Source organism: Coturnix japonica, chromosome 2 (assembly GCF_001577835.2).
Source record: "Coturnix japonica isolate 7356 chromosome 2, Coturnix japonica 2.1, whole genome shotgun sequence".
Classification (NCBI taxonomy): domain Eukaryota; kingdom Metazoa; phylum Chordata; class Aves; order Galliformes; family Phasianidae; genus Coturnix; species Coturnix japonica.
In genome coordinates this window covers 80,023,795-80,048,149 of record NC_029517.1, presented here as the reverse complement: position 1 = coordinate 80,048,149, position 24,355 = coordinate 80,023,795, and the positions used below count along the sequence as shown (strand labels likewise).

General features: G+C 35.7%; 1 protein-coding gene across 1 annotated transcript in view; it reads left to right on the top strand.

The window, feature by feature from the left end:
* The window catches only part of LOC107309909 (dynein heavy chain 5, axonemal-like), a 141,341-nt gene that overhangs the window by 39,375 nt on the left and 77,611 nt on the right, over positions 1–24,355 (top strand). Inside the window, exons 40-51 of the mRNA XM_015855081.2 lie at positions 486–632; positions 1,811–1,983; positions 3,220–3,398; positions 7,596–7,783; positions 8,939–9,133; positions 12,454–12,588; positions 13,585–13,774; positions 15,893–16,110; positions 16,979–17,290; positions 21,599–21,688; positions 21,786–22,022; positions 22,532–22,699. Coding sequence (XP_015710567.1) covers positions 486–632; positions 1,811–1,983; positions 3,220–3,398; positions 7,596–7,783; positions 8,939–9,133; positions 12,454–12,588; positions 13,585–13,774; positions 15,893–16,110; positions 16,979–17,290; positions 21,599–21,688; positions 21,786–22,022; positions 22,532–22,699 — 2,232 coding nt within the window. The remainder of the gene's footprint in view (positions 1–485; positions 633–1,810; positions 1,984–3,219; positions 3,399–7,595; positions 7,784–8,938; positions 9,134–12,453; positions 12,589–13,584; positions 13,775–15,892; positions 16,111–16,978; positions 17,291–21,598; positions 21,689–21,785; positions 22,023–22,531; positions 22,700–24,355) is intronic.

Below are 24,355 nucleotides of genomic sequence, written 5' to 3'. Positions count from 1 at the left end.
TTTACCTAAGTCACTGTTACATAGTTATTTTGTATTTTGTTGTGACAGAATCTGGTGCTGCATAAGAAATTACTATTTCAGCATTAGCATCGAAGATTATAGTACATTTTTTTATCTTCTCTAGTTAGAAAACGGGATAGATCTCTGGGTTCCTGTTCACCTCTGAAGATACTGTTTGGGTGGATATGCAATATCCACAGCAAAAGGTTGATGATTCTGAAAATATAGAGGGGTGAAATCAGCTGAAGATGTGTCCAATCTTGGAATCAAATTGTCTGTGACATGTTCATCCAGAGGCGTAACCTCTGGGCTATGACTGTATACATGGAGGGCAGCCCACATATCCAGATTTGGGATTTGAAACCTAATACATACAAAGCAAAACAGAGATTTCATGGGGCCAGGGTGTTTGCAGATGTTTTTTTTCCTAAACATTGGGAAAGTAAATTGTATTTACATTAATGTGACTGTTCTTGCTGTGTAAGGTAATGCACGCAACAAATCAGAAGTTTTTGGAACTTCTAAATGATTTGATTGACATGACTACACACAATCTGACAAGAATGGAACGCACAAAATATGAAACTTTAATTACTATTCATGTACACCAGAAGGATATCTTTGATGATTTGGTAAGTTTCCGAAACCTTTAAGAGACTTTCTGTATACAAGCTTTTGCACATACAGTTTATACACAAGTCTTACAAGGTGTTATTTGTGAGTAGCTCTGACATTAGCGCTATTGTATAGCATATCTATTCTACTTAGTTTCATTTCATATATAGGTTATGTAAAGATAAGGATGAAGTGTAAATAAATAAATTCATGGATTAAGACTTAGCGCTCTTCAGGTTTTTAAGTGGTTGTTGATTCTCATGCACAGATTCATTGTGGGGATTAATACTTTTTAAATTAAGACATTCTCTTAAATTGAGAATGTAATAAATTATTAAAATGAAACATAAGAATGAAAAACACGCCCTTAGCATTGCTATCAATCGTGCGATTTCCAACCTGAGCTCTGTGTTTATCTGAAGTAATAGTTATTAAAAGATTAAAGCAGTGGGGCTCTACATGCTTGAAAAAGATAGCAACAATACCCAGAAAGGATATGTTAATGTTTTTTTGGTTTGTTTTATAACTGAATTGCACAAGAATTCCTTTAGATGTTTTCTGAAAATATGAAACTACAGTCATAAAAATGTGAGTAAAACAACATTTGCAAAGCCCTCTGATCATCTTAGTGGCCCTTCTCTGGACTCTCTCCAACAACTCCATGCCTTTCTTGTATTGGGGGCCCCAGGCCTGAATTCAGTACTCCAGATGGGGCCTCACATAATGAAACAACATCAATTAATTTGCTACAGCTCTGAACATGTGTGGCAACTTTGTTCTGAAAAATACAAAACAAGTGCACAGATATGTATACAGCACATTCCTTCTTTGTCCAGCATTTAAAATGTTGTGAGTAATGGCACTGCGCAGTATAACCAGTTTTACTAAATAGTTGTTTTTTTATTAAGCTACCTGTCATTGTTCTTTGAGGTCTTTTAAAGACACAATTAATAATTTCTAAACACAATTCAAAGTAAAATCAAAGTGGTTGAAGGGATCAGAGATGATCAAACTAAGTTAGAAAGAGTTTTGAAAAGAACAGTGTGTGTCTTGAATCTTGACTATTTCTGTACTCATTCTTTCACCTCTTAAATGCATGCATAGCAGACGTTTCTTCTGTATGGAGAACAGAATTTCGGATGAATTTGTTATGTTGTTTGACATCTGTATTAATGTTGTTTCTCTTGCATCATAGGTCCGTATGAACATTAAATCTCCATCTGATTTTGAATGGCAAAAGCAATCTCGGTTTTATTTTCTTGAAGACTTGGATAAATGTGTTATCCAGATCACGGATGTGGAGTTCACCTACTGCAATGAGTACTTAGGATGTACAGACAGGCTTGTTATAACTCCTTTAACTGACAGGTTATTATAAAAAGATTACAGTGCATAGTTCTTGGAGCCTTTAACTTTCATGCAAGTTGGAATTCTTAGTCTGATTTGCAATACAGTGCTGCAGTACTGATGCTGAACAGCAGAGGCCAGTGCTTTTATATGTACATATTGTATGTTTAAATTCAGAGAAGTCAGGCACCCCATAGAGACACCCTGACTTTTCTTTTGAGTGTTTGCTTAGGCTATCTATATACTAAAAATTCACTTTATTTCTGAAGAGAATGAGTTATTTAAGAGAGCTTAAGCTATAATAACCACATCCCAGAGTTGTCTGGGGTTACCTGCAAGATCCAAGCAAGAGCTGCTGAGATTTGTAGCTATCTACTGCCATACATTGAAAGAATGTTTGAAGCAGGGATATTTCCTAGTGTTGTTATGGGAAACATATTTACGTGTTCTTTTAGAACAGAATTTATTCCCCTTATAAAATTTTCCACTTTAATACCACTATGTGGACTTATATGAGTTTATGATAATTTTCAGGTAGTAACATTTAAGCTTTGCATTAGTCACCTTGGGATCAAGCGCTGTGTAGCTAATGATCTTGTGTTCAGAATCATTCCTGAATCACATGATAAATACACATTTGCTATCTTGCATTGTACTAATAAGATTGAAACAGAATGCTCCTAAACATGTTAGACACAGCCCATACCGTGGCAATTGCAAAAAAAGAAATGCAAGTGCACTTTTTTAGGACTTGTACTGTTCATGGACTTACCACAGTCTCAGTAACAGAACGGTTAGGAATGATGTTTTTTCTGCATTAACTGAGCGTCTGTTAACTGTTTACTGGCTAATGAGGTGATAAAGCATTATTACCGCTATTATGTTAGAATGAGCACTGTATTATTTTATAGGATATGATACTGGTACCATTTGTTTGTTTTACAGTGCCCATTTTCTCTTCCCAGATTTATCATAAAGCTATTGAATATCACACTGTTAACATAATTGAACACAGGTTTACTGGGACTTTAGAGCTATAGGTTAGAACAGAGGTCATATTTCTCACTTTAGAAATCTCCATACTGTTTGGGGAGGCTGTGATCTAAGCCTGGAGATGTCAACCCAGGATTTACTGCAAGGAGGCACACTCATCACCATTCCCCAGCCCTACATAATACAGGTTTTGTGGTTACATTAAAGGACTTCAAGTAATTAACAGTAGAAATGGATTAATAGAAGTCTTTACTCTTTTTCTAGATGTTACATCACTCTGGCACAGGCCCTGGGCATGAGTATGGGTGGTGCACCTGCAGGACCTGCAGGGACAGGGAAAACAGAGACAACTAAAGATATGGGCAAATGCCTGGGAAAGTATGTTGTTGTTTTCAATTGTTCAGACCAAATGGACTACAGAGGATTGGGCCGTATCTATAAAGGTAAGAAATAATCTGACTTGTTAAATCAACACATGGTATCGTAAGAATAATTTTCAGTACTGTGACATCTCCTGAAGGTTACAGTATAACCAGGAGATCCATGCTGTACCTGCAGCTGTCAGTCAGGAGAAGGAATGTCAGCCTTTATTTCTTCTTGAAGAGAGTTTAGCTTTGATATCACTGAGCTGTTTTCTTTTTCCTCTCTGCTCCTTTTTTGGGAATTTATCTTCTTATGCTTCCAACTTTTTTCCCAGTTCCTTATTGATTAAGCTATAACTGATCTCTTCACACTCAGCAATGTAACCTCTGTGTCATACTGTTGTTTCTGCCTTCTTATCCTAAGCAGTTTGGTAGTTTATCCTCTCTGAGTTCTGTTTGAGTCATCAGTGTGCTCAGGTCGTCAAAAGGCCAGTGGCGTCCTAGCTTATACCAGAAACAGCGTGGGCAGCAGAACTAGGGAAATGGTTGCCCTGTTGTATGTGACACTTGTGAGACTGCACTTTGAATACTGTGTGTTTTGGGCTCCCTCACTGTAAAAAGGATATTGAGTTGCTTGAGTGCAGAGAAGAACAAAAAATCTGGGGAAGGGACTAGGCTTATGAGGAGTAACTGAGGGGATTGTTTAGTCTAGAGAAGAGGAGGCTGAGTGAAGATCTTATAGCTCTCTACAGCTACTGGAAAGTAGGTGCAGCAGAGAAGTTATCAGTCACTTTTCTCAGATGATCAGTGATAGATTGTAAGGAAATGGTCTTAGGTTGTGCCAGAAGATGTTTAGATTGGATATCAGGAAGAATTTTGACACAGGGGGTGTGGTCAAGTATTGGAGTAGGTTGCCCAGGGAAGTGGTGGAGTCATCATCCAGTAGTTATTTAAGAGATGTGTGGGCAAGGCTATAAGGGACATGGTTTAATGATAGGTCTTGATAGATGAGGGAGATGGTTGGACTTGCTTATCTTAAAGATCATTTCCAACCTGGACATTTCTATGATTTTATGAAATCATTTCTGAAAGCCAACAGTTAGTTTAAGTTTATGGTTGCAACTTGGAAGGACCTGGCTTGGAATCACAATTTTTGTGTTGAATTGTCTTTAACGTATCATGAAGGATAGATATGTTATCTCTGAGAAGGAAATGAGCTGGTTTTTGGTTAACAGAAGGAGAAAGGTCAGTTTTGGGAGATTCTTTAATGCATGTTTGTAAAAGTTCTTTCATGCAGACTAACAAAACTGTTCTTGTGAAATATTTTGCACTTTAAAGAGTACACACTGAGAAATTCCTCTGAATTCTCAAACGTGTCCATGATAGTCTTTATATTCCATCATCACGTTGACTGAGAAATGAAGTTCTGTTTTTCTGTCTTCCTGTCTCTCTTTATTCACAATCAGATAGTCTAGCTGAGTTATCTGAGGACTGGACTTCTACCTTTGATAGCTTTGTTTTTTAAATCTGAACCATAAACAGGTTCTAATACAACTTGTCGTTCGAGCTGGAGCAGAGGTAACACATTGTTCTAGGGAAAAGTGAAGAGGAGTTTTCAAGTTTTATATTGTATCAAGTTCAATATTAATATTGCCCAGAAACTGCAAATCAGACATGCTTCATCACCACTGCAGAAAAATGTCTGTGAATACACTTTAGGAAACCTTTCTGTAGTTGTCTGTGAATGAATATAAAAATGATGTTTGCTTAGGTTCTGTTTTCTATAGAGTCAAATAACTCCAGTCTTACCTGAGGTGCCTTTTTGTGATTTGATGTTTAATGCAATATTTATTGTAGGGTTTGATCTTCATCTTATTTCAGAAGGTGAATATATTCACATGGAGCTCTGTGGCCTGTGCTTTGGCTAGTCAGGATTCTGTTTTAGTGGAATTTGCTTTGAATTTTATCACTCCTGTGTGCACTGCACTCTTAAAAGAATGCCATTTCAGCTAAGAGTAGAATTTATAGTTCCTTTGTCATGATTAATGACTGCACTACCACCCTATTTTTAGGCAGATGGAGTGATGTATGAGGCAGCAGGTAAGAGATAGTCAGCTGGCCTGTTGGGTCATCTGTCAGAACAGGGGTGGCTGTGGCAGGCTGCAGCATTAGAGTGTGGATTCATAGTCCATGTACTAAGCAACACAGCTATGTTGTAGCATTCAGTGATCAGGCCCCCCAGCTGTAACTGGCCATAGCACCGCTGAGATGGAAAGGAACACAACACTGCATGGCAGAGACACATTTTTAATTCTTCCTGAGAGTACAGAAGGTATGGTGTGCCATTTCATAGCCCCACTTTGAGAACCAGGATATCTGTACTGATTTTATTCTTAAACTTAGGCAGTAATCTTTCTGGTCTTGGTTTTTATATTCTACTTTTACCCCTTTTCCATATTTGATTAGCACATTATGTTCTCTGAGTGGAGAAAAACTAATGCCCATGTGACAGTGCACAACAAAGCTGAATTCTCTAAGCTGTTTTACAGCTGACAGTTTGCTTGCTGTCATTTTTGCTTGAGTGTTTATGATGGTGTGTACGTATTTTTTCATTCATTCTTTCTTTCTATTTTTATTTTTAATTTTTATATTATTTTTTTAAACACCACCAGAATAGAATAGTTTTGCTAGAACTTAATTAACTCAAAGCTATTTAATATTGATGTTGTCTGGGAGTCAGATTTCCCAACTCCATACAGCAGATGGCATTACAGTGTTTTTTCCCTTCCCCAAGGAAAACTGCTTGTCTAAAACTGAACTTACCATCCTATAGAGAAAGCAGTTGCAGAAAGCATTTGATAGGCAGATAGCAAGTATAGGAGATGTTATGATATGGAACAGAGTCTCTGGTAAAGAGTGTCCAGATTTAGGTCTTTTCCCTGTTGCATCCCAACAAGTAGGTATTGCTGTTTAATAAACAAAGTAGCAAAACTGCTCTTTTATGGTTTTTTTAAAATTTTTTTTATTTTTATTTTTATTTTTTTTAGTAGCTGTTCGTAATAGTTCTGCAACACATTTAACAAAAGGGCCCTAATGCATTTGAAAAACATCTGCAAGGTCTTTTCATCAGTGTGCTGCACAAGTGGGGTGCCTCCATGGGAGAAATTCTGTAGGAAGGTTCACTTAATTAAAAATGAAATTGAGCAGGAGGCCCAGTAAGACAGTTGGAAGTTTTGTGCAGTACTAGATTATATTAATTTATAGTTCCTAACTCAGCGTTTAGAACTGTCTTCAAATGTCTTAAGCCAAAAAAAGCTTCACTAGGCCAGTGGGGTGAATCGAAAGTCCCTCAGCAATTGTAGCATCAGTTAAGGTGCTCATCTGGGACCTTGTTGGATCCAGGTGGTAAGAAACACTGATCAGTTGTGGGTTTTGAGGAAGACCATCTGTGGGATCCACCTAGGCACAACCTTTGTGATATGCCAGTATTGCCACCATCATTTCCAATGCAGTGAAACTGTAATTCAGCTCTGTCAATAGTTCTCTGGTCATAATTCACCAACTTGCACAGCTCAACTGATGGAAACACTCTTCGTTTTGTTGCTTGGCAGCTGTGCATGGCTATCCAGAGCGTGGCTTGTCTTTCACATCACTGTTGTCACCACTGGAACGCACCACCCCACTGCTTCACTGTGCTTACATCCACTGTTTGGTCTCCATAAACATTCAGCAAATGTTGATGAATGTCTGTGGGTGCCATTTTTTTTCTGCATGGAGAATTCAATGACACACCTTTGCTTCATCCACACTTCCATGTCAGATGCCATTCTGTCATACTGCTCCTGTGCTGCCTTCTGTCATGTGGCAATAACATGTAATGGGATATTGGTGGGAAGGTTCATCCCCTACTGTCCTACCACCAACATCTGTCTCTAACATCATGGGACAACATAATAAAAAAGAGGGATTGCTTTTGAAGCACCCCTTGTATGTACGATATTACTGAATGATTACCACCTTATGGTTACTGTACAAGTGAAGATTCTTTGAGAGTAGTTCTACACATCCTTCTTACAAAGACTAATCTTTTTTTCTGAGTATCATTACAGCCTAATTTATTTTGAGTTTTTATTCCTCATCATCTTCTATGTTAATATTCTTTGTTTTTTCTCATGTTACATTATGTTATATGGAATACATTTTATATGTAAATTCTTCTCAATTGATCTGATAATACTGTGTTTAATCAAATATTTTCCTTGTTTTTTTCTTACTTAGGTTTAGCCCAGTCTGGTGCATGGGGTTGCTTTGATGAATTTAACCGCATTGAACTTCCAGTTTTATCAGTAGCTGCTCAGCAGATATATATTGTACTTCAGTGTAAGAAAAATAAGAAACCTCAGTTCATCTTCACTGATGGTGATGTTGTTGACATGGACAGAGAATTTGGCATATTTCTGACTATGGTATGTGTATATGCATGTAAATGGTGTTAGTGTGGAAAATCTTTCTTATATCTTTATCCATGGAAGTATTCCTGATGAAATCATCGGAACTCTCTTAGAAAATATATAGTTTTCTCAAATAATAATATTTTCGCTTGGCCATATTTTTAACTGGCTCTTAGGACTTGATTTATGCGGTCAGAACTACATATTTTAAGGGCTTTTTTAGTTCAGTATTTGACAGTTTGAGATTAAATCCAGTCATCTAGTATTTTTAGTCTAAGTCTGTCAAAATAGAACAGAAGTAATTGGCTATTGGAGGGACTACTCTAGATGTTTCAGTCAGTATTTCACCACCTATGACGAACTTTTAACTCCAATCCTTCTCTATGACAGCATGAAGGAAGTCACCTTCACTCTGATTCACTGACCTTCTAAAGGTTTATCTTTGGTGCCTGTGGACTGGATTGTTTCTGTCAGTGCAGGAGGCAAAGAAACAGGAAGTGTAAAAATCCCATAAAAGTTTCTTTGTACTCCCCTCTCCCTAGCTTAGGCTACGTATACATAATTCAAAATTAAAACATTTTCCCTTATTCTCAGGTTTCCTATATTTGAAATGGTGTTCATGTTGTCTTTTTAATTTGCAAACAAACGAATGAGCAAATGAATAAAAAAGACAGATTAACTTGTGAAATACCAAGTCCAGAGAAAATGAAGTTTGAAAACTGCTGGAAGAATTGAAGGAGTTATTACTGCATAGCCAGAGACTACTGTTCTCAGAGCTGACCAATGTGCTAGTCATTCATATGGCGTAGCCTTCTTTAGTGAAAGATCAGATGGGTCAGTTTAAGTTAAGACAATAACCTTCAGCACTGCAATGCTACCAAGACCCTGAGGAGCTAACTGTTTAAAACAGGTCTAGTATAATGTGTAAGCGATTGCCTGTTTTGATCCGTGTGTCTTAGGCATCTCAAAATACCATATGTGATACCATGTCTTTCATGAACTGCAATATTTGGACAGCTTAGTAGTAATGTGTAATTGTGACATGCTTCAGTTATCTGGTGTGATCTGGCATGTGCACCTGTGTTTGCAAAATAATAATGAAAAAAAAGACGAATCTTCCTATCCTACTGTCAGTAAGTAGTGTTTTATTTTATCTTTTTCATTTCTCAGAATCCTGGCTATGCAGGACGACAGGAGCTTCCGGAAAATCTGAAGATTCAGTTTCGTACAGTTGCTATGATGGTGCCTGACCGTGGCATTATTATGCGAGTCAAGCTGGCAAGTGCTGGTTTCCGAGACAACCAAATCCTTAGTCGAAAATTTTATACACTCTACAAGCTCTGTGAAGAGCAGTTATCTAAACAGGTAAAATAAATATTTGTCCAACTCTAAGCTGTCACTGGAAGGGAATGTGGAGAATATACTTTCATGGAATACATAATTGTTTTGACTCTCAGAAACGTAGGCATTTTTTAAGGTTTTCAGTTTCAAGTTCTGGCAACAGAATTTGTAATTATCGGGTTATTTTTAGTTTTCAAACCAGTTTGTGTAGTAAAGGAAGTTTGATTTGTGATTTTTAAACAGAATGAAGATAATGGTAAAGATAGGAGGAAGAGTGTGCAGAGCTGTAAAGAGCTTTGTAAAGGACAGTTTTTCAGTCTTTTCACTTACAAAGACTTGATGTATTGGAGAGACAGTGTATGAATTTTAAATAACTGAAAACTGCCTGGTAGAAACAAAGAACAAAGCTGCATTTAAGAGCAGAACTAGTTTTTATCTTCTGAATGCTGAATGCTGACTGTCCACTAGAGGGTCTCAAAGAGAAGCGATATGAGGAATAGGTAAACTGCAGCTCTGATGAGAAGCCTGCTCCACTTGATTCCAGTGTACCTGGACATATTGACTATATTCTCCATTATATTAGTCCATATCTATACTTCATATTTATTAAAGACCTCGTTGTCTTCTGTGTAGAAATCTTCAACTACACCAGAATAAGATGGCAAAGCATCATGTTGCCCACATTATTTGAGAGTTAAAATAACAAAGTATAGGTTTGGATTTTCTCATTCTTTCTCCATCCCTTGGTAATTTCACTGTGTCAATATATATTGCCAACCAAACTAGTTTCTCATTTTCATTTCTCTCTGGTTTCTTTTTTTTTCTGAGAGAGTTTGGCTCACCAGCTGCATGTTGTAGACTGTCTTCTGAAGGATCATATATTCACTACTGCCTCTGTAATATTGCCCAAGGTGTTTCTATTTAGCCTTCAAATTAGTTTTTAGGCAATCTGAATCACCCTTTATTGATTGTAGCATCTATTTGTGTTAGTTGATTTGTTGCTGTCCATTTTACTCCCTCAGTCCTGTCCATGTTCATACATTTAGTAGTTATCAGGCTTATAGGTACTTTTCTGAGAATAATTTTCTGAGGCCTCTCTCAAGTGGAATCTTTGAACTTTTTTTCCTATGTGACCATTTCTGCATCTGCAGAAAATTTCTGTGTATAGTTACTTCTGCAGTAAAAACTGCCCTGGATTCTCCACTCAGCATGTTAATCAACATACTGACTCATATAAGTGCTGCCTCACATTTAGCCTAGGTATAGAGGGAACTGCCTGAAGGAGTCTGTGAAACTGATTGAAATGCTTATGTGGAAAACTTCCTTAACAATTAGTCAAATGGTTTGTTGTGAAGGCATGTAGTTCAATTGCTTTGTCTTAGGTCAGTCCTTTGAATCATCTACATCTATGCTAGCAAGGGAGCTCCTTGCTATTAATTAATGGAAATAATTACCAAGTGTACTGGTTGTGCACACAGGCACAGCTCTGAGACCCAGTCACATCACAATGATATATTTGAATGTTACCCTTTCATCGCACTTAATAACTTAAATTACATAGTACTTTTTTTAGCAGCTAGTATATCTGTGGAAAACAATCTCCTGAGTGAATTTATAATTTCTTGAGGACCCTCTAACATTTCTTCAGCAATGACAAGAGAAGCCTGCTACACTGATCTTTGCTCCTGGTAGTTAACTTCATGCATCATGATTCCATACTCTGCAGTAGAAGCCAAGAAGCATAGCTTTATACAAAACCATGGCAGTGTGCTACTTTGTCATGCCTGTGCCTGTCAGCAGCCCTTTGGACAGTCCTGCTCATGTGTAAATCCATTATGTACAATTATAAAATCAGAGGAGAGCTAAGTTTGGAAGGAGTCCTGTATCCAGTCATGTGTGACTGCTATCACAGTGAAAAATAAAACTGATATTGAAGAGGAATTTCTTGGATTTCCATTTATGCCTATTGCCTGTCATCCTATCACTTGGCACCACCGAGGCTGTTTTCTTAGCTAGATAATTTGCTGTAAATATTTGTGACTCTTCTTAACATTTTCAATTGACAGGCAGCCTGCACTTTCTCAGGCAGTCTGTTCCAAAGTTTGATTTTCCTTATGGTCACAAAGTTTTCCATAAAGCTGATTTGAATCTCCCATGCCGTAATCTTGAATCTCCCATGCCGTAACTGAATACATTGCTCCTTTTCCTGCCTATTCCTTCTGCCTTCCTCTTTGCAGATTTTTTTGCACATTGAAGTCTTCAATTGTAAGTCATCCTATGTGCTACACATTTACTCTCCCTACTTATAAAGCACACTCTTTGTGATATAGTGTGTTTTATAGTTGGCTCATATCTTTATAGATTATCTTCAGTATTGGTTCAACTTCAAGTGTAGAATCCAACTTTTGGGCATGGTATGAAAGCGCCAACTTCAATGGAAAGATCTTTTCAACTGTCCCAAAAGTATTGCTTGCATCATTATTGCCTTGTATAGTTGTTGATTTACGTGATTGGTGAATCTGTGGTTTGAGACCCATGACACATACTTTCTTTCAGAATGCTTTCTGCATCTGACTGATTTTCATCTCAATAAAGAAGAGTTGTTCCTCACATTTTTTGCAGTCGGATATCATCTTCCCTGCAGTATTTTTCACTTTTCTTTATTTAAATTCATCCTATGTTGATCTTTTGTTGAATTTTCTCAGTCATTTTGAACTGCAGCTATGGTATTTTTCACCATCTTGATATCCCCTACAAACTGATGAGTAATAACCAGTTAGCTACTCATTGCTGAAGTTTTGAGCAGTGCTTAGTGTGTTGTTCCAGTTTGTCAGTGATAGCAATAGTGAATCATACGTTACAAATAATTGTATATAGATCAAAAGACATCTTATTTGTGGAGATACCTCAGTTGCTATGAAAATATCAGAGCATGAATTGAGATAAGTATAGGATAAGATAGACTTACATATAAATAAATTTTACCTGTATAATTTCAGTATTTTCTTTTTATATCAGCAAGAGATGGGCCCTTTTAGTTACCAATCCCAGTACCTCACATATCAAGATATTAACAGTTCTTATGTGGGCAGGTAACAAAATGCATTCTGAAGACATGTGGTTTACTGTTTGTGCATCTGACATATTATGAATTTAGGAAAATGATAGAAGCAGCAGCTTTGTTACAGATGACATGTGAATGTGGTAGCCAAAATTGCAACTTGGCAAACAAAAAAAAAACTTCAATAGCTGAGATTTCTTTAGAGAATATATTTTTCAACCCCTTCTTGATACTGAATCCTTTAGTACTTGTGGTACCAATTGTGCTTATGTATCATTTCAAGGTTCACTATGACTTTGGTCTAAGAAATATCCTGTCAGTTTTAAGAACACTTGGAGCAGTGAAAAGATCTAATCCCGAAGAGCCAGAGAAAACTGTAGTGATGAGAGTTCTGCGGGACATGAACCTCTCCAAACTGGTATTGTAACACTGATGTCTTTTCCCAGAGTACTTTATTAGCCTTTGTGAAGTGTATTTATTATGCACTTTGAAAAGCTCTTTTTCTTCACCAGTTGGATACATTTCTTTCTTTCTTTCTTTTTTTTTTCTACTTGAGTATTTATTTTTATTCAAATACAATTATAGTGTATTTCTTAAAGAGAGGAAAACACATCAGAAACATCCGGTGAAGAAATAATCAGAAATACCAATATCTAAAGGGACCGGACCTCTAAATGCCTTTTGTTTTTTCTTCTTTCTACCCCATCTATGGAGAGAAAGGAAAAATCCATTGTGTTACTTTTTAATAGTGTCATTGAAGATACTTAATCCAGAGTTTCAGTTTAAACATTAAACATTTTGGCTGCCAGTTGTCTTTTTAGAATATTATAAGAATTGCAATGAATGAAGTAACTGGAAGTAGCTAACACTACCTTGTATAGTGTAGTCTGACTTGTTATCACTATTTAAAGTATTAATCCTTTCTTTCTGTTGCTGTAATCGAAAGGTTACAGTGCATCTAGAGTCCATGTATTCACACTGGCAACCAGTCTTGCAATTACACTGTTTCTGATGTTAATTTATTCAGCTCATTGGTACATGCAGTCAAACCTATAGGCATGCTTCAGTGATTTACAGGATGAAAAAGATCATAAGAAATCTGAGGGAAAATAGAATTTTAATAAATCTCGCTGACTTGTATAACAAACTGAGAAATGTGTGTGATTATATTGATAGAAATTTTATTACAAAGTTAATATTTTTATAAGCCTCAAGTATTTAATTTAAAAATTGCTACTTGTGATTACATTGTATGAAATTCACTTAATAAATCAGATGTGTAATATTTACTTTGGAAAATATACTCTTTTCTACTACTGTCGTTTAAATGGTGTGTTCTTGAAGAGTGTTTACAGCTGTAATAACAATATCAGTGAATAAATAATGTATTTCCTCCCTACTTTATCCTTGATAGGTGGATGAAGATGAACCTTTATTTATGAGTCTCATTAATGACCTATTCCCTGGAATTACTCTGGGTAAAGCTGTGTATCCTGAACTACAGTTAGCCATTCAAAAACAGGCAGAGGAAGCAGGGCTTATCCATCATCCACCATGGATTCTTAAACTCATTCAGCTGTATGAAACTCAACGAGTCCGACATGGTTAGTATGAGAGAAGAGGTTGTGAGGCTACATAAAAGCAATCAAGTTTTTTTATATTATCTGTATGGAGTGTAGATTATTTTCACAAAAAAGACGTATTTTGAAATTGGACAGATGTCATTTTTAAAGCTTATGTGGATAGGAAAGTATTAGGATTTTTTATCACTGTGCAATGCACACATAGTGAATTTTTAGCTTTGTAGCATTACATTTTTATGGGAAATAAGAAGGTGGCCTTCAGAATGATTGAAATTTCTATAGAATAAGTTGAAGTGTAGAGTATTTGTTCCAATTCAGAGTCATCTGAATTTGTTCAGTATTCTGAAAGCCACATTTGTGCTCAGTGATCAGTCCTGAATCTCCTGTTCAATGTTACTGTGAAGTAGTGATACTGAGAAGATTACAAAAATAATCTGTCAACTCTTTTATTTTATAGATTTTACTAGACATGCACTATAATTCCAAGTGCAGTTTTGTTTGAATCTGGCCAGTGAGTCTGAGGGGAAATAATCCTTCCACCTGCTTGAGCAGAGTTTGGGCAAGATGGACTCCACAGGTCCCTTCCAGTGTCAGGCTTTCTATACCTGCCATGTTTATAGTCCACAAGAGGCTGATGAATAAAACTTAGCCAGTCCTACAAAGAATACCATAGATGCTAGTACAAACAGGTTTACCATTCATGGTTGACAAAAATATTCTCCCTTTGAAATGCTTGCCAAGACTCTTATAAATCTAGGCATTTTAGTCTGTGAGGGAGAAAAGATAAAGTAGCAAATCTATATTGAAGAAGCCATCCTTTTTATTCTCTTAGTGTGATATTAAGTGAACAATAAACTCAAGCAAATGGAATGAATAGAAGGAAATACTTGCTCACATATAGTCTGAGAGCTAATGCCTCAGAAGATTATTTCAGATTATGGATTAGATGAAGGAACTACTTTTTAATACTTGGTTGCATATATAATTTGCATCCAAACTGCTGGGTTCAGTGTTCCATATCAAATTATAACGCTGATACTGGAACCACAAGAGCTTTTATGATTTAAATTGTGATTAGATATAGCTCTTTCTGGAAGAAGTTATTTGAAGAAGAGCTCCAGAGCAAGAAGCTCCATAGGATCTCTGGGCTTTTTCCACTGTGGAATTCTGTCTAAATGTCTTTTTCCACATATGCCTGTTATTCCATTGACCATGCAGCTCCAAGTGACCTAATACTTGGATGCTAGGGCCTTTTTACTTCACAGTCTTGCTCATGGTGGGAAAAAGACTTTTGGATTTATGGATCCTTATAGGATTTCATGCAATGAAGAAAAGTCTATAGAACACATGATTCCCCTTGGTTGGAGTAGAGGCAATGTGTGCAAATAAAGAATCCATGTGTGCATACCAGGTACTCTGTATTGTACCAGATTAGGACTGGAACTCAAGTTTGATGTTCCCTCATTCTATTGAAGATGTTTATAGAGCCAGCTAAGGTCTGTGCTGTCCAGTTACCACTAGGATTAACAGGAGTTACCTGTCTTCCATAGAAGGCTCTGGAAATTTCATTCTGAATGTCCATTTGCTTTTGAACAGACTCCGGAACTCTTGAATACTTCATATAGAAAATAAACTGAAAAAGATCAGCTGTAGGCTCAATTTATTTTTGAAGACATGCTTTATTTTCCTTAGACAATATGCACAGACCCTGATGAAATTAAAAGTGCAGTTCCTGCCATTACTTTCATAAGAAAAAATGTATTCAAGTGTCATTATAAATAGATGTAGGTGCATAGTTTAGTTTTGTGTGTTTCTGAAAGATATGCTTGTTTTTGTATGTATTGGGAACTACTCATTTAATATATTTAGAAAGTACTGGTTTTGTTTACCACCAGTCGTGTCAGTGTCATTGCATATGAACATCAAAAGGCAGTTGTGTTTTCCAATTACAAAAAGGAACAGAACTGCCTGAGGGAGGATACAGACCCACATAGACTTGCCTGTCATAATAGGCCAGGCATTTATAGAGAAACGTCTTTTTTGTACTGGCTTTTGGATAAAACAGGGATCGCTAATGGAAAGGATCATTAAATGGTAGCATGGTATTTCATTTTGAACTGTGTTTGAATTGTTTTAAAGGTATGATGACTCTAGGTCCAACTGGTGCAGGAAAGACCAAATGCATTAATATTTTGATGAAAGCAATGACAGATTGTGGTGCTCCTCATAAAGAGATGAGAATGAACCCAAAGGCAATCACAGCTTCCCAGATGTTTGGTACCCTTGATGTTGCCACAAATGATTGGACAGATGGCATTTTCTCTACATTATGGAGAAAAACTTTAAAAGCAAAGAAGGTAATGGATATTCTATTGTGATAGTTAATAAAGGCATTTATTGTTGTATCCATATGATCTCATTATCTGTCATTTATGTGAACAATCTTCTGTTATAAATTCAAATGGGAAAATTTATTGTTAGTTACGCTTTGTATCTGAACAGCTGAATGTACCCCAAAGTCAGAATTATGTGTATATGCCAGAGAGAACTGTGCTTCCCAAGCTCCAGAGGTTCCAGAATTAAATTGGTATATATTTTAAGAGTTTTGCTTCCTTCTGTAATCAGGTAGTCCTGCTGTTCAAATTAAAAAGCAGGAGCTACTTATTTTTTGACATGACAAGAAAGGTAATATTCTCCTGTCTGATTTTATGTCATTACTGCTCTATTTCCAAATTCCTTTATCGCACCTGCACATGAAGGTTCACTGTGTAATATTACACTCAAATCTTAAGAAGTTTTAGTTTTATTCAGTTCTCATTCAGAGACTAGGAAGCCTTGTATGAGAAAACTAAGTAGCATCCCACAAGGAACCTGTGCCTGTAGCTTAATTTAACTGGAAATGTTTTCATTCACCTTGATGAACGATGGGTTTGCTAATGTGTTTTTGTTTTGTTTTGTTTTGTTTTGTTTTTAGGAGAGAGGGAGAGTCTTATGTTTTGAATAGTCCAAACTCTTGTTTGTCACAATTCTTTGAGATTTGTTTCTGATGTGGCACAGTTTAAATAAAAGAAGGGTTCAATCACTGAGCTGTTTATGAAAACTGCAGTACATACTGAGGCAGTCAGCAGCAAATCATATAATCCAAAAGCACATCCTCTGAGATTAAATGTCTATTTTTTTATGTTTTCAGTTTACATGAAGTTGCGTATGTGTCTCTTTCTTTAGGGTGAACATATTTGGATAGTTTTGGATGGGCCTGTTGATGCAATATGGATTGAAAACCTGAACTCTGTACTGGACGATAATAAGACCCTGACTTTGGCCAATGGAGATCGTATTCCGATGTCCCCCAGTTGCAAAATTATTTTTGAACCTCATAACATTGACAATGCTTCCCCAGCAACAGTTTCTCGTAATGGGATGGTCTTCATGAGTTCCTCAGTGTTAGATTGGAAGCCTGTTTTAATGGCTTGGCTGCAAACACTGCCTGCTACATACTCTGATGTTCTTTGGAATTGCTTTAGTGCTGTATTTCAGGTACTTAAATCAGTCATTTTAGGAAAAAAAAAAAAAAAAAAAAAAAAAAGAAAAAAAAAAAAAGACATTCCTTATTCTTTATTAATGTAGCACTGTTTAATCCTAAATGTTGTTTCAGTGATTTACTTGTGTTTGTTTATGTAATATAATAAGAATGAAGGCTTTAAAAAAAAAAAGGAAAGAAAATGATCTCTAATGTTAGTGAACAAATGAGACTATATCAGATGAATAGTCTGGATGTTTTGTTTTGATTATGTAGGATATTTGGCAGTGAGTTGTTAAATCCATGATTATTTTATGGTGATGTCAAAACAGAAATGCTCTCTTTTTAATTGTTACTACAGTTTTAGTTCTTGTTAGATTACATAAAGGAAGTGGATAAACTTCTGTGTTTTTTGTTAAATTTGAAATAGCGTGAATGAAGCTTAATTTCTTTCAGATCTTACTATTATAATCTTTCTCAGTTTCAGTTGTGACAAGAATGCATTTGGTCCCTTATTTATTTTTATGTATTTTTAAATAATATGTGGTAGCTCAAATTAATTGAGGGCGATTTGATGCTGTATGATGTTCTAAACTTCAATAGAAGTGACTGCAGTATCCCTTCTCATTTCATAATCTGTGCATCTGTTCCAGAAGAGAGTTCTGAGATGGCATCTCTTTGATACGTTCCCTTACTAAGTTCTGCTCAATCAATAGGTACACAGGGAGAATTCAGAACATTCTTTCTCTCCATTTTAGCCTAGCATAATGAATATTTTAAAAGTTATCATTAGTGTGATGGACAGTGGTCCTAATGAACAATCTTAGCAGTATAATTTTTTCAGTTACAAAAAATTACTTATTTTTCTTTGAAAAGGTTTATAGAAATAATTACTTTTTAATCTTTCAGCTTTGTGATCTTTTGATTTCCTCGCTTAAGATCTGTGTAACAAATGCAGCTTGTTGATATCCCATCTCTTCCCATTTGCTCTCTTCTCCAATTTTCCTATGTGAGTTGAGTCAGTCTTCACAAAGACTCCTCCTGTAATATTTTTCTTCTTTGCTGGATTTTAAAAATGCTGTTTATAATGAACTTTGAGTGACATTTTCAGAAAGATTATTTTTGCTTTATGTTTTGGAATGCCTAGAATGCTAAAAAATGTCTTCTCTCAGATATGTTTCATTTTAGTGCCTGTTTACTTCATAACTGATGTTTAACAAGCTATTCATTTTGTTCTACCTCAAAAACATAATGATATGACATAGTATTTACTGCAGCAGCAAGAGAATCAATTCTGATAATGAATTGTAAAATATGCTTCCAAAGTGATGTATATGTGGGTCAATTTAGTGCTTCTTTGCTACAATTCTGTTTATATTTTTTTTTTGCTATAACTTGCTCCAAAAATATAATAACAACATTTAAAATATCCAAGCCTGAAGCAATAGCAATAAAGTCTGGAAAAAATATGTATTTTATTAGATTGAGAGATGAAAATACAGTGAAATATGAAGTTAGTTCTGTGCTGAAGGCTATAGTTGGAACTATCGAAATGTAAATGAAAGCTGTCATGCTGTCAGCTTTTTCTCACTCCTAATGAGCTATCTTTGCTGCTCATATAATAGAAGCGGTGACAGTGATTTTACAGATGAGGGTGACACTACTTTTCTATTCAGATAGCTCTTTTTACAGTTAATATTTCCCTCCACATATATATGTAAAAAAAAAGGATAACTAAATACTAAAAGAAAATTTGTGAAATAAGATGCTTTAACAGTAGTATCAAAGCCCAAGTACAGAGCTAAGTCAATTTAATGCTAGTATTAAGAAAAGCACAGATGTATGCAGCTTTCAAATATCTTTTTTTGTTTTTTTTTTTTTTTTTTTTCTTTTCTTTTTAAGAAAATTAAGATTAGGCTGTACATGGAAATACAGTAACTAAGGAGAGTCAGACCTTAAGAATACCTATAGAGGTCATAGAATCATAGAATGGCCTGGGTTGAAAAGGACCAGTGATCATGTAGTTTCAACCCCCCTGCTATGTGCAGGGTCACCAACCACCAAAACAGCCTGCCCAGAGCCACATCCAGCCTGAGTCTTGTGAAGACAATCTGAATTGGAAAAACTGACTAAAACTGAAGTAAGATGCTTACTTCAGTAATTCCAGTTTGCTTAAAAAAATCTCCAGTGATCTTATTTGGTAATGAAAACAGTATTTGTTGCTGAAAGCCTATATACTGGACAAAACCATCATTAATAAAGGTACAGCAAGTAGCAGTTATGTAGGAGGAAGTCCCAGAGAATAAGTTATGAATTAATGGAAAGAGTATAATTCTTTTAATGAATAGTGGAATATTCTGCAAGATATTAGCTTTCATGTAAAAGACAGGGATAAAGTGAAGAACAAAACAAAACAAAAAAAGAAGCTAAGCTGCAGCCTTCTTGTAAATTGAGATTATTCTTGAGTCCTTTCTACTTCCATGACATATTTTATACAGGGTGATTGTGTGGTTGGATATTCATTGTCCCAGTCTCTGTTCTTTCTTCTCAGTAACGTTCCCTGCTTGAGAGTAATTACAACCATAGAATCATAGAGTGATTTCAAATTAACTTCCATCCCCTTCCAACGTCTCTGCTCTCTTAAAGCTTTAGTAGCATTGTTTGTTAAATCTGTGAATGTTGCTGCTATAAGTAGTCAACAGATCTTACCTGATGTAAATATATACGTACATACATATATATATATATATATAAGTTATTTTTAAAATATGTTATCCTGGACCCATTATTGATCTATTTTAGAGAATTCCTAAAGTCCTGAAAATAGCAGAGTAGACAGATATGACATCTCTCTCCTTCCATGTTAGATCTCACCCTAATCACATCTGGGTAAAGGCTGCTGTTACCTCTGGAGCATAGAGATGAATGCATAATCCAGACTTTCCTATTTTTACTATTTAAATGTTGATGCTTAAGTTACTATCACAAATATTAATAACTTGGCATAATTTAGTTGTGTTTGTCAAAACCAACTTCTTGTCCTAACCTGTATTGTAAAGTCCAGTGAGTTCCACTGCAACTACAGTAATACTGGAATTGACAGTGGGATATTTTCTCATACAAGTTTTTACCATATGATTTTGTTTTGTAGTCTTTTGTTGTAAGATAAAGAATTCCTGATCCAAATTGTTTACAATTTTTCTTTATTGATCATGGCCGAACTCAGTTTTTCCAGTCTCCCATCCAAACAAAATATATGTAGCTAACACGTGATAATTGCTGTCTAGAACTTGCATCCTACTATCTGTTTTAAAAATTGTTTTAAAAATAGTAATAATGAAATACTGGTGTATATAGACCTAATGCTTTTCTTTTTTTCCATTAACTCAAAGAACAAGAATAACACAAACCTCACTGGAATTTTAAGTAGCATGAAAATGCTTTTGGTGAAAACAGAGCTCCTTATAGTACAGAGAACTTTGACTTATGAAATATCTTTATTCTGAGTGTCTCAAACCAATTATTAAGCAATTTGAGGTTCTCAGTGTGACAGCTATCCTATTATTCAGATGAAGCAGCTGAATCTCAGAGGAGCTTAGGTCCAAGTTTTTAAGGTCTTTAGAACTGAATCTCCCACGCTGCTTTCATGTAGGCGGCAATTGATATTTTAGAACAATTCTGCTCTTCTCAGAGTGGACTTTACATCAATTTGCAACTTTGCTGAAGATCTTAAGAGAAAACTTGAGGCAGGCACAGTAGCCATCACTATGGAATAATCTGGGAAAAGTCTGGATTAAATTTAAATCATTTGCAAAATTCCCTTTGGATCCTGTCATGATTCTACAGAAAATAGTATATTAGCTTAAAGAGAGTTAGGTACAATATGGTTCAATGAGAACAGATCAGATATAAATTTATAGTGGTGAGATCATGCGTTACATGCATATCATTGCAGCAGGTTGAGTGCTTCTATCTTCCCACTACACAAATGGCAATGGTAGATTAAAATCTCCAGTGGAGAGCACAAATGGCAGATTTTTTATATAACTGAAAAGCAATCTTCAAATTGCTTCTTAGAACATTGCTGTACAGCTTATGTGAATAATTCTGCTGACTGCGGTAAATCAAAATGTATTTTAGAATATATTATTGCTAACCAATTTTCCTGGTTTGTTCAGATACTTGTAATTCCAGGAATGGGGAAAACATTTGTTAGGAATATGGCTGAGAATATTGTTGAATTTAAGAAATTGGCCATGTCTAAGGATGAAGCATACCCTTGAAACAAGGAAGCAGATTCCTAAAATGATATTTTTCCTTTCCAGGATATGATCAATTTTGTTTTCTCTGCTGTGACACCAAAAATGGCAGTTTTAGAATGTATGTACATCAAACAAGCTATCGACCTTCTACAGGTAGATACGACATTGGTCTTTCTATCTGTCATTCTGTTATTTGTGCTGGGATGTTGTCCTAGGACAGTGGTTGTCACATATTGCATCTGCTTTGCAGGGTTTATTGTCAGATCGAAATGAAAAGCAACTCAGTGAGGAACATATTGCTCGCTTGTTCATTTTTGCTGTAATGTGGTCAATAGGAGCTCTTTTGGAACCGGATGACAGGCTGAAAATGGAGCTGTTCCTACGAAAGCATTCTGCGGTGAAAGAACTTCCAGCTGTGAATGGCGAAGAAACCATGTTTGAATTTGGTATTAGTACCAGTGGCCAGTGGGAGCACTGGTCAAAGAAGGTTCGTATGCTGTGACATGCTAAGCTTTCTTAATGATTATAAAAGAAAGATGTATTTGGTAAGAGCGATATTATTTTATCACTTAAAGCCCTCCATAATTCAGTTAAGAAGATTAACCCTATGAACTGTGCAAGAGTTTCCTTTTTGAAAGACATTTTTCTTTTCTCCATAAGTATCTTTAGTGGAGAATGGAAACGTGCATTTGAAATAGCTTTGGAAGAGAAACAGAAAAGTTACCTTAGGTTTGCCTGCTGTCTGTCACACTAGTATCACCCAGCAAGAAGAAGCTATCTTCATGTAATAGAGAATTGTGAAATGAAAATATCCCATTAGTATACTAACATCCTTTTACAAAAGCTTGGCAAGGTACTGCTTGGTTATAAATCAATGCTTAGCTTTCAGGCAGAGATATTTTGCTAATGCAGTGCATTTGTTTTTGTGTTCTAATGTAGAGTGCCTGTGAGGCAGTGTACAAAATCTCAAACATTTTTCACAACTTTCTTTTGCAGGTCCCTGAATATATTTACCCTAAAGATTCAGTACCAGAATATACTTCCATTCTAGTTCCAAATGTAGACAGTGTTCGAACAGACTTTCTAATGTACACTGTCATGAAGCAAGGAAAAGCTGTTCTGCTAATTGGGGAACAGGGAACTGGAAAAACAGTTATGATTAAGGTAGGTTGAATGGAAGAACATGTTATATCTTTATATGATAACACTGAAATAAAAATAATTGACATTGGCAGAAATGTTAAGTTGAAGTGAAAGATCAATGCCTCCCACTGAGGCATTTTCCCAATACTCACATAGTCTACAATCAAAAAACCAAAAATATCTGTATTTTAGTACAAAGAGTTTATTTAAACTTTGCTAACCGTGATCACAAGGTTGTGTGACTTGTAAATGCTCTTTTATCTTTCTTTTCCTTGGAGAAGTCAAACTGGTGATTTTACTAAGAAAATATTAATTCTTGAAGGATTATTTACTTATTTATTATTTCCTTTTCCTTTCTCAGTGGTGAAGTATGTGAATTGATTTTTATTTTTTTTTTTACATCCTTGTTGCTTGGACTTTCTTCACAAGCCACACTGAAAAGAAATAAGCAACTTCCTTCTTTACTTGGGGTAATGTATCAGAGGGTAAATTTAGTGCACAAAATCTATTATTTTATTTCCCTCAATGGAAACTGAGGGAAACTGCTCTTTCAGTGCAAGAAAATAAGAACACAATAACTATTAAAGTATGTATTAATGACATGTAACAATTAGTAACTTACTACAGAAGACAATTAAAAAAAAAAAAAAGAACGAACAAACACAGATTTCACATCAAACTTGAAATCCCTTTCAAAAAACAAAAGTGTCGTGGCTTTTAAGCATGGTTTCTAAAGTTTTCAGGGAAATATGTATACTCTTTCGTCAATGAAAGATAGCCTCATAAGACTAACCTACTGTTAGGAGAACTGAATTTATTATACAAGCATCTGTGCCTCTATGGGAGGATTTGTAGAATTTTGGAAATTAAAAATATTTGAAAAACACTGGCCTAAACTGACCTTTGGCTTTCATAAAATCTGGAACCATTTTATGTCCTTCAGGGATGTGCTTTCTGAGCCCTGACATAAAGTGAATTGTACCAGTGCCAGTTGCCATTAATACTACTTTTTCAGCTCAGCTGTTGATGCCAACACACATGCCAGTGTAATGTCAACTTCTGTTCTTGGCATCAGCTGGAGAACTATTTTAGCAGAGTGCACAGGCGGGGTCTGGATGGTGGTCTTGATATTCTGCATACTGGATTTTGGCCAGATACTGGCAACCTTGATATTTCAGCTGCCATTCCTGTCCCTAAAAATAATTGGAACTGATTCTTGGGTGTTGCTTACCCAAAGTCTATTCTACAGAGCAGAGTATGTTCCTTACACATGGGAGTTTAGTGTCAAAAAGTGCCAACAGATATTTGATCTTATTTAAGGTTGACTGATAATTAACTACCCTTACAAATGTTCCTTTTCTGCTTTCTCCTTCTGTAGAATTTTACTTTTCAGTACCTTGTGAAGAAGAAAGTTCTAGACATAAGCATCTACTTTCATAAAGAAGTAAAAAGTTTCAATATAGAACTCTTCAGGTACTAATCTGAAGGTTAGAGTAAGACATCAGTATATTAAATAAAGAACTTATAATGGAATGGCTTTTAAGATCTTTACTTAGCACTCTGTATTCTTAATCCTTGAACTGCAAAAGAACTGAATTTGACTTGAAGCTTGTGTGATAACATTGAAAATTACATACAGAATCTGATAGTTAACTAACTAAAATAACCTCATTGAAT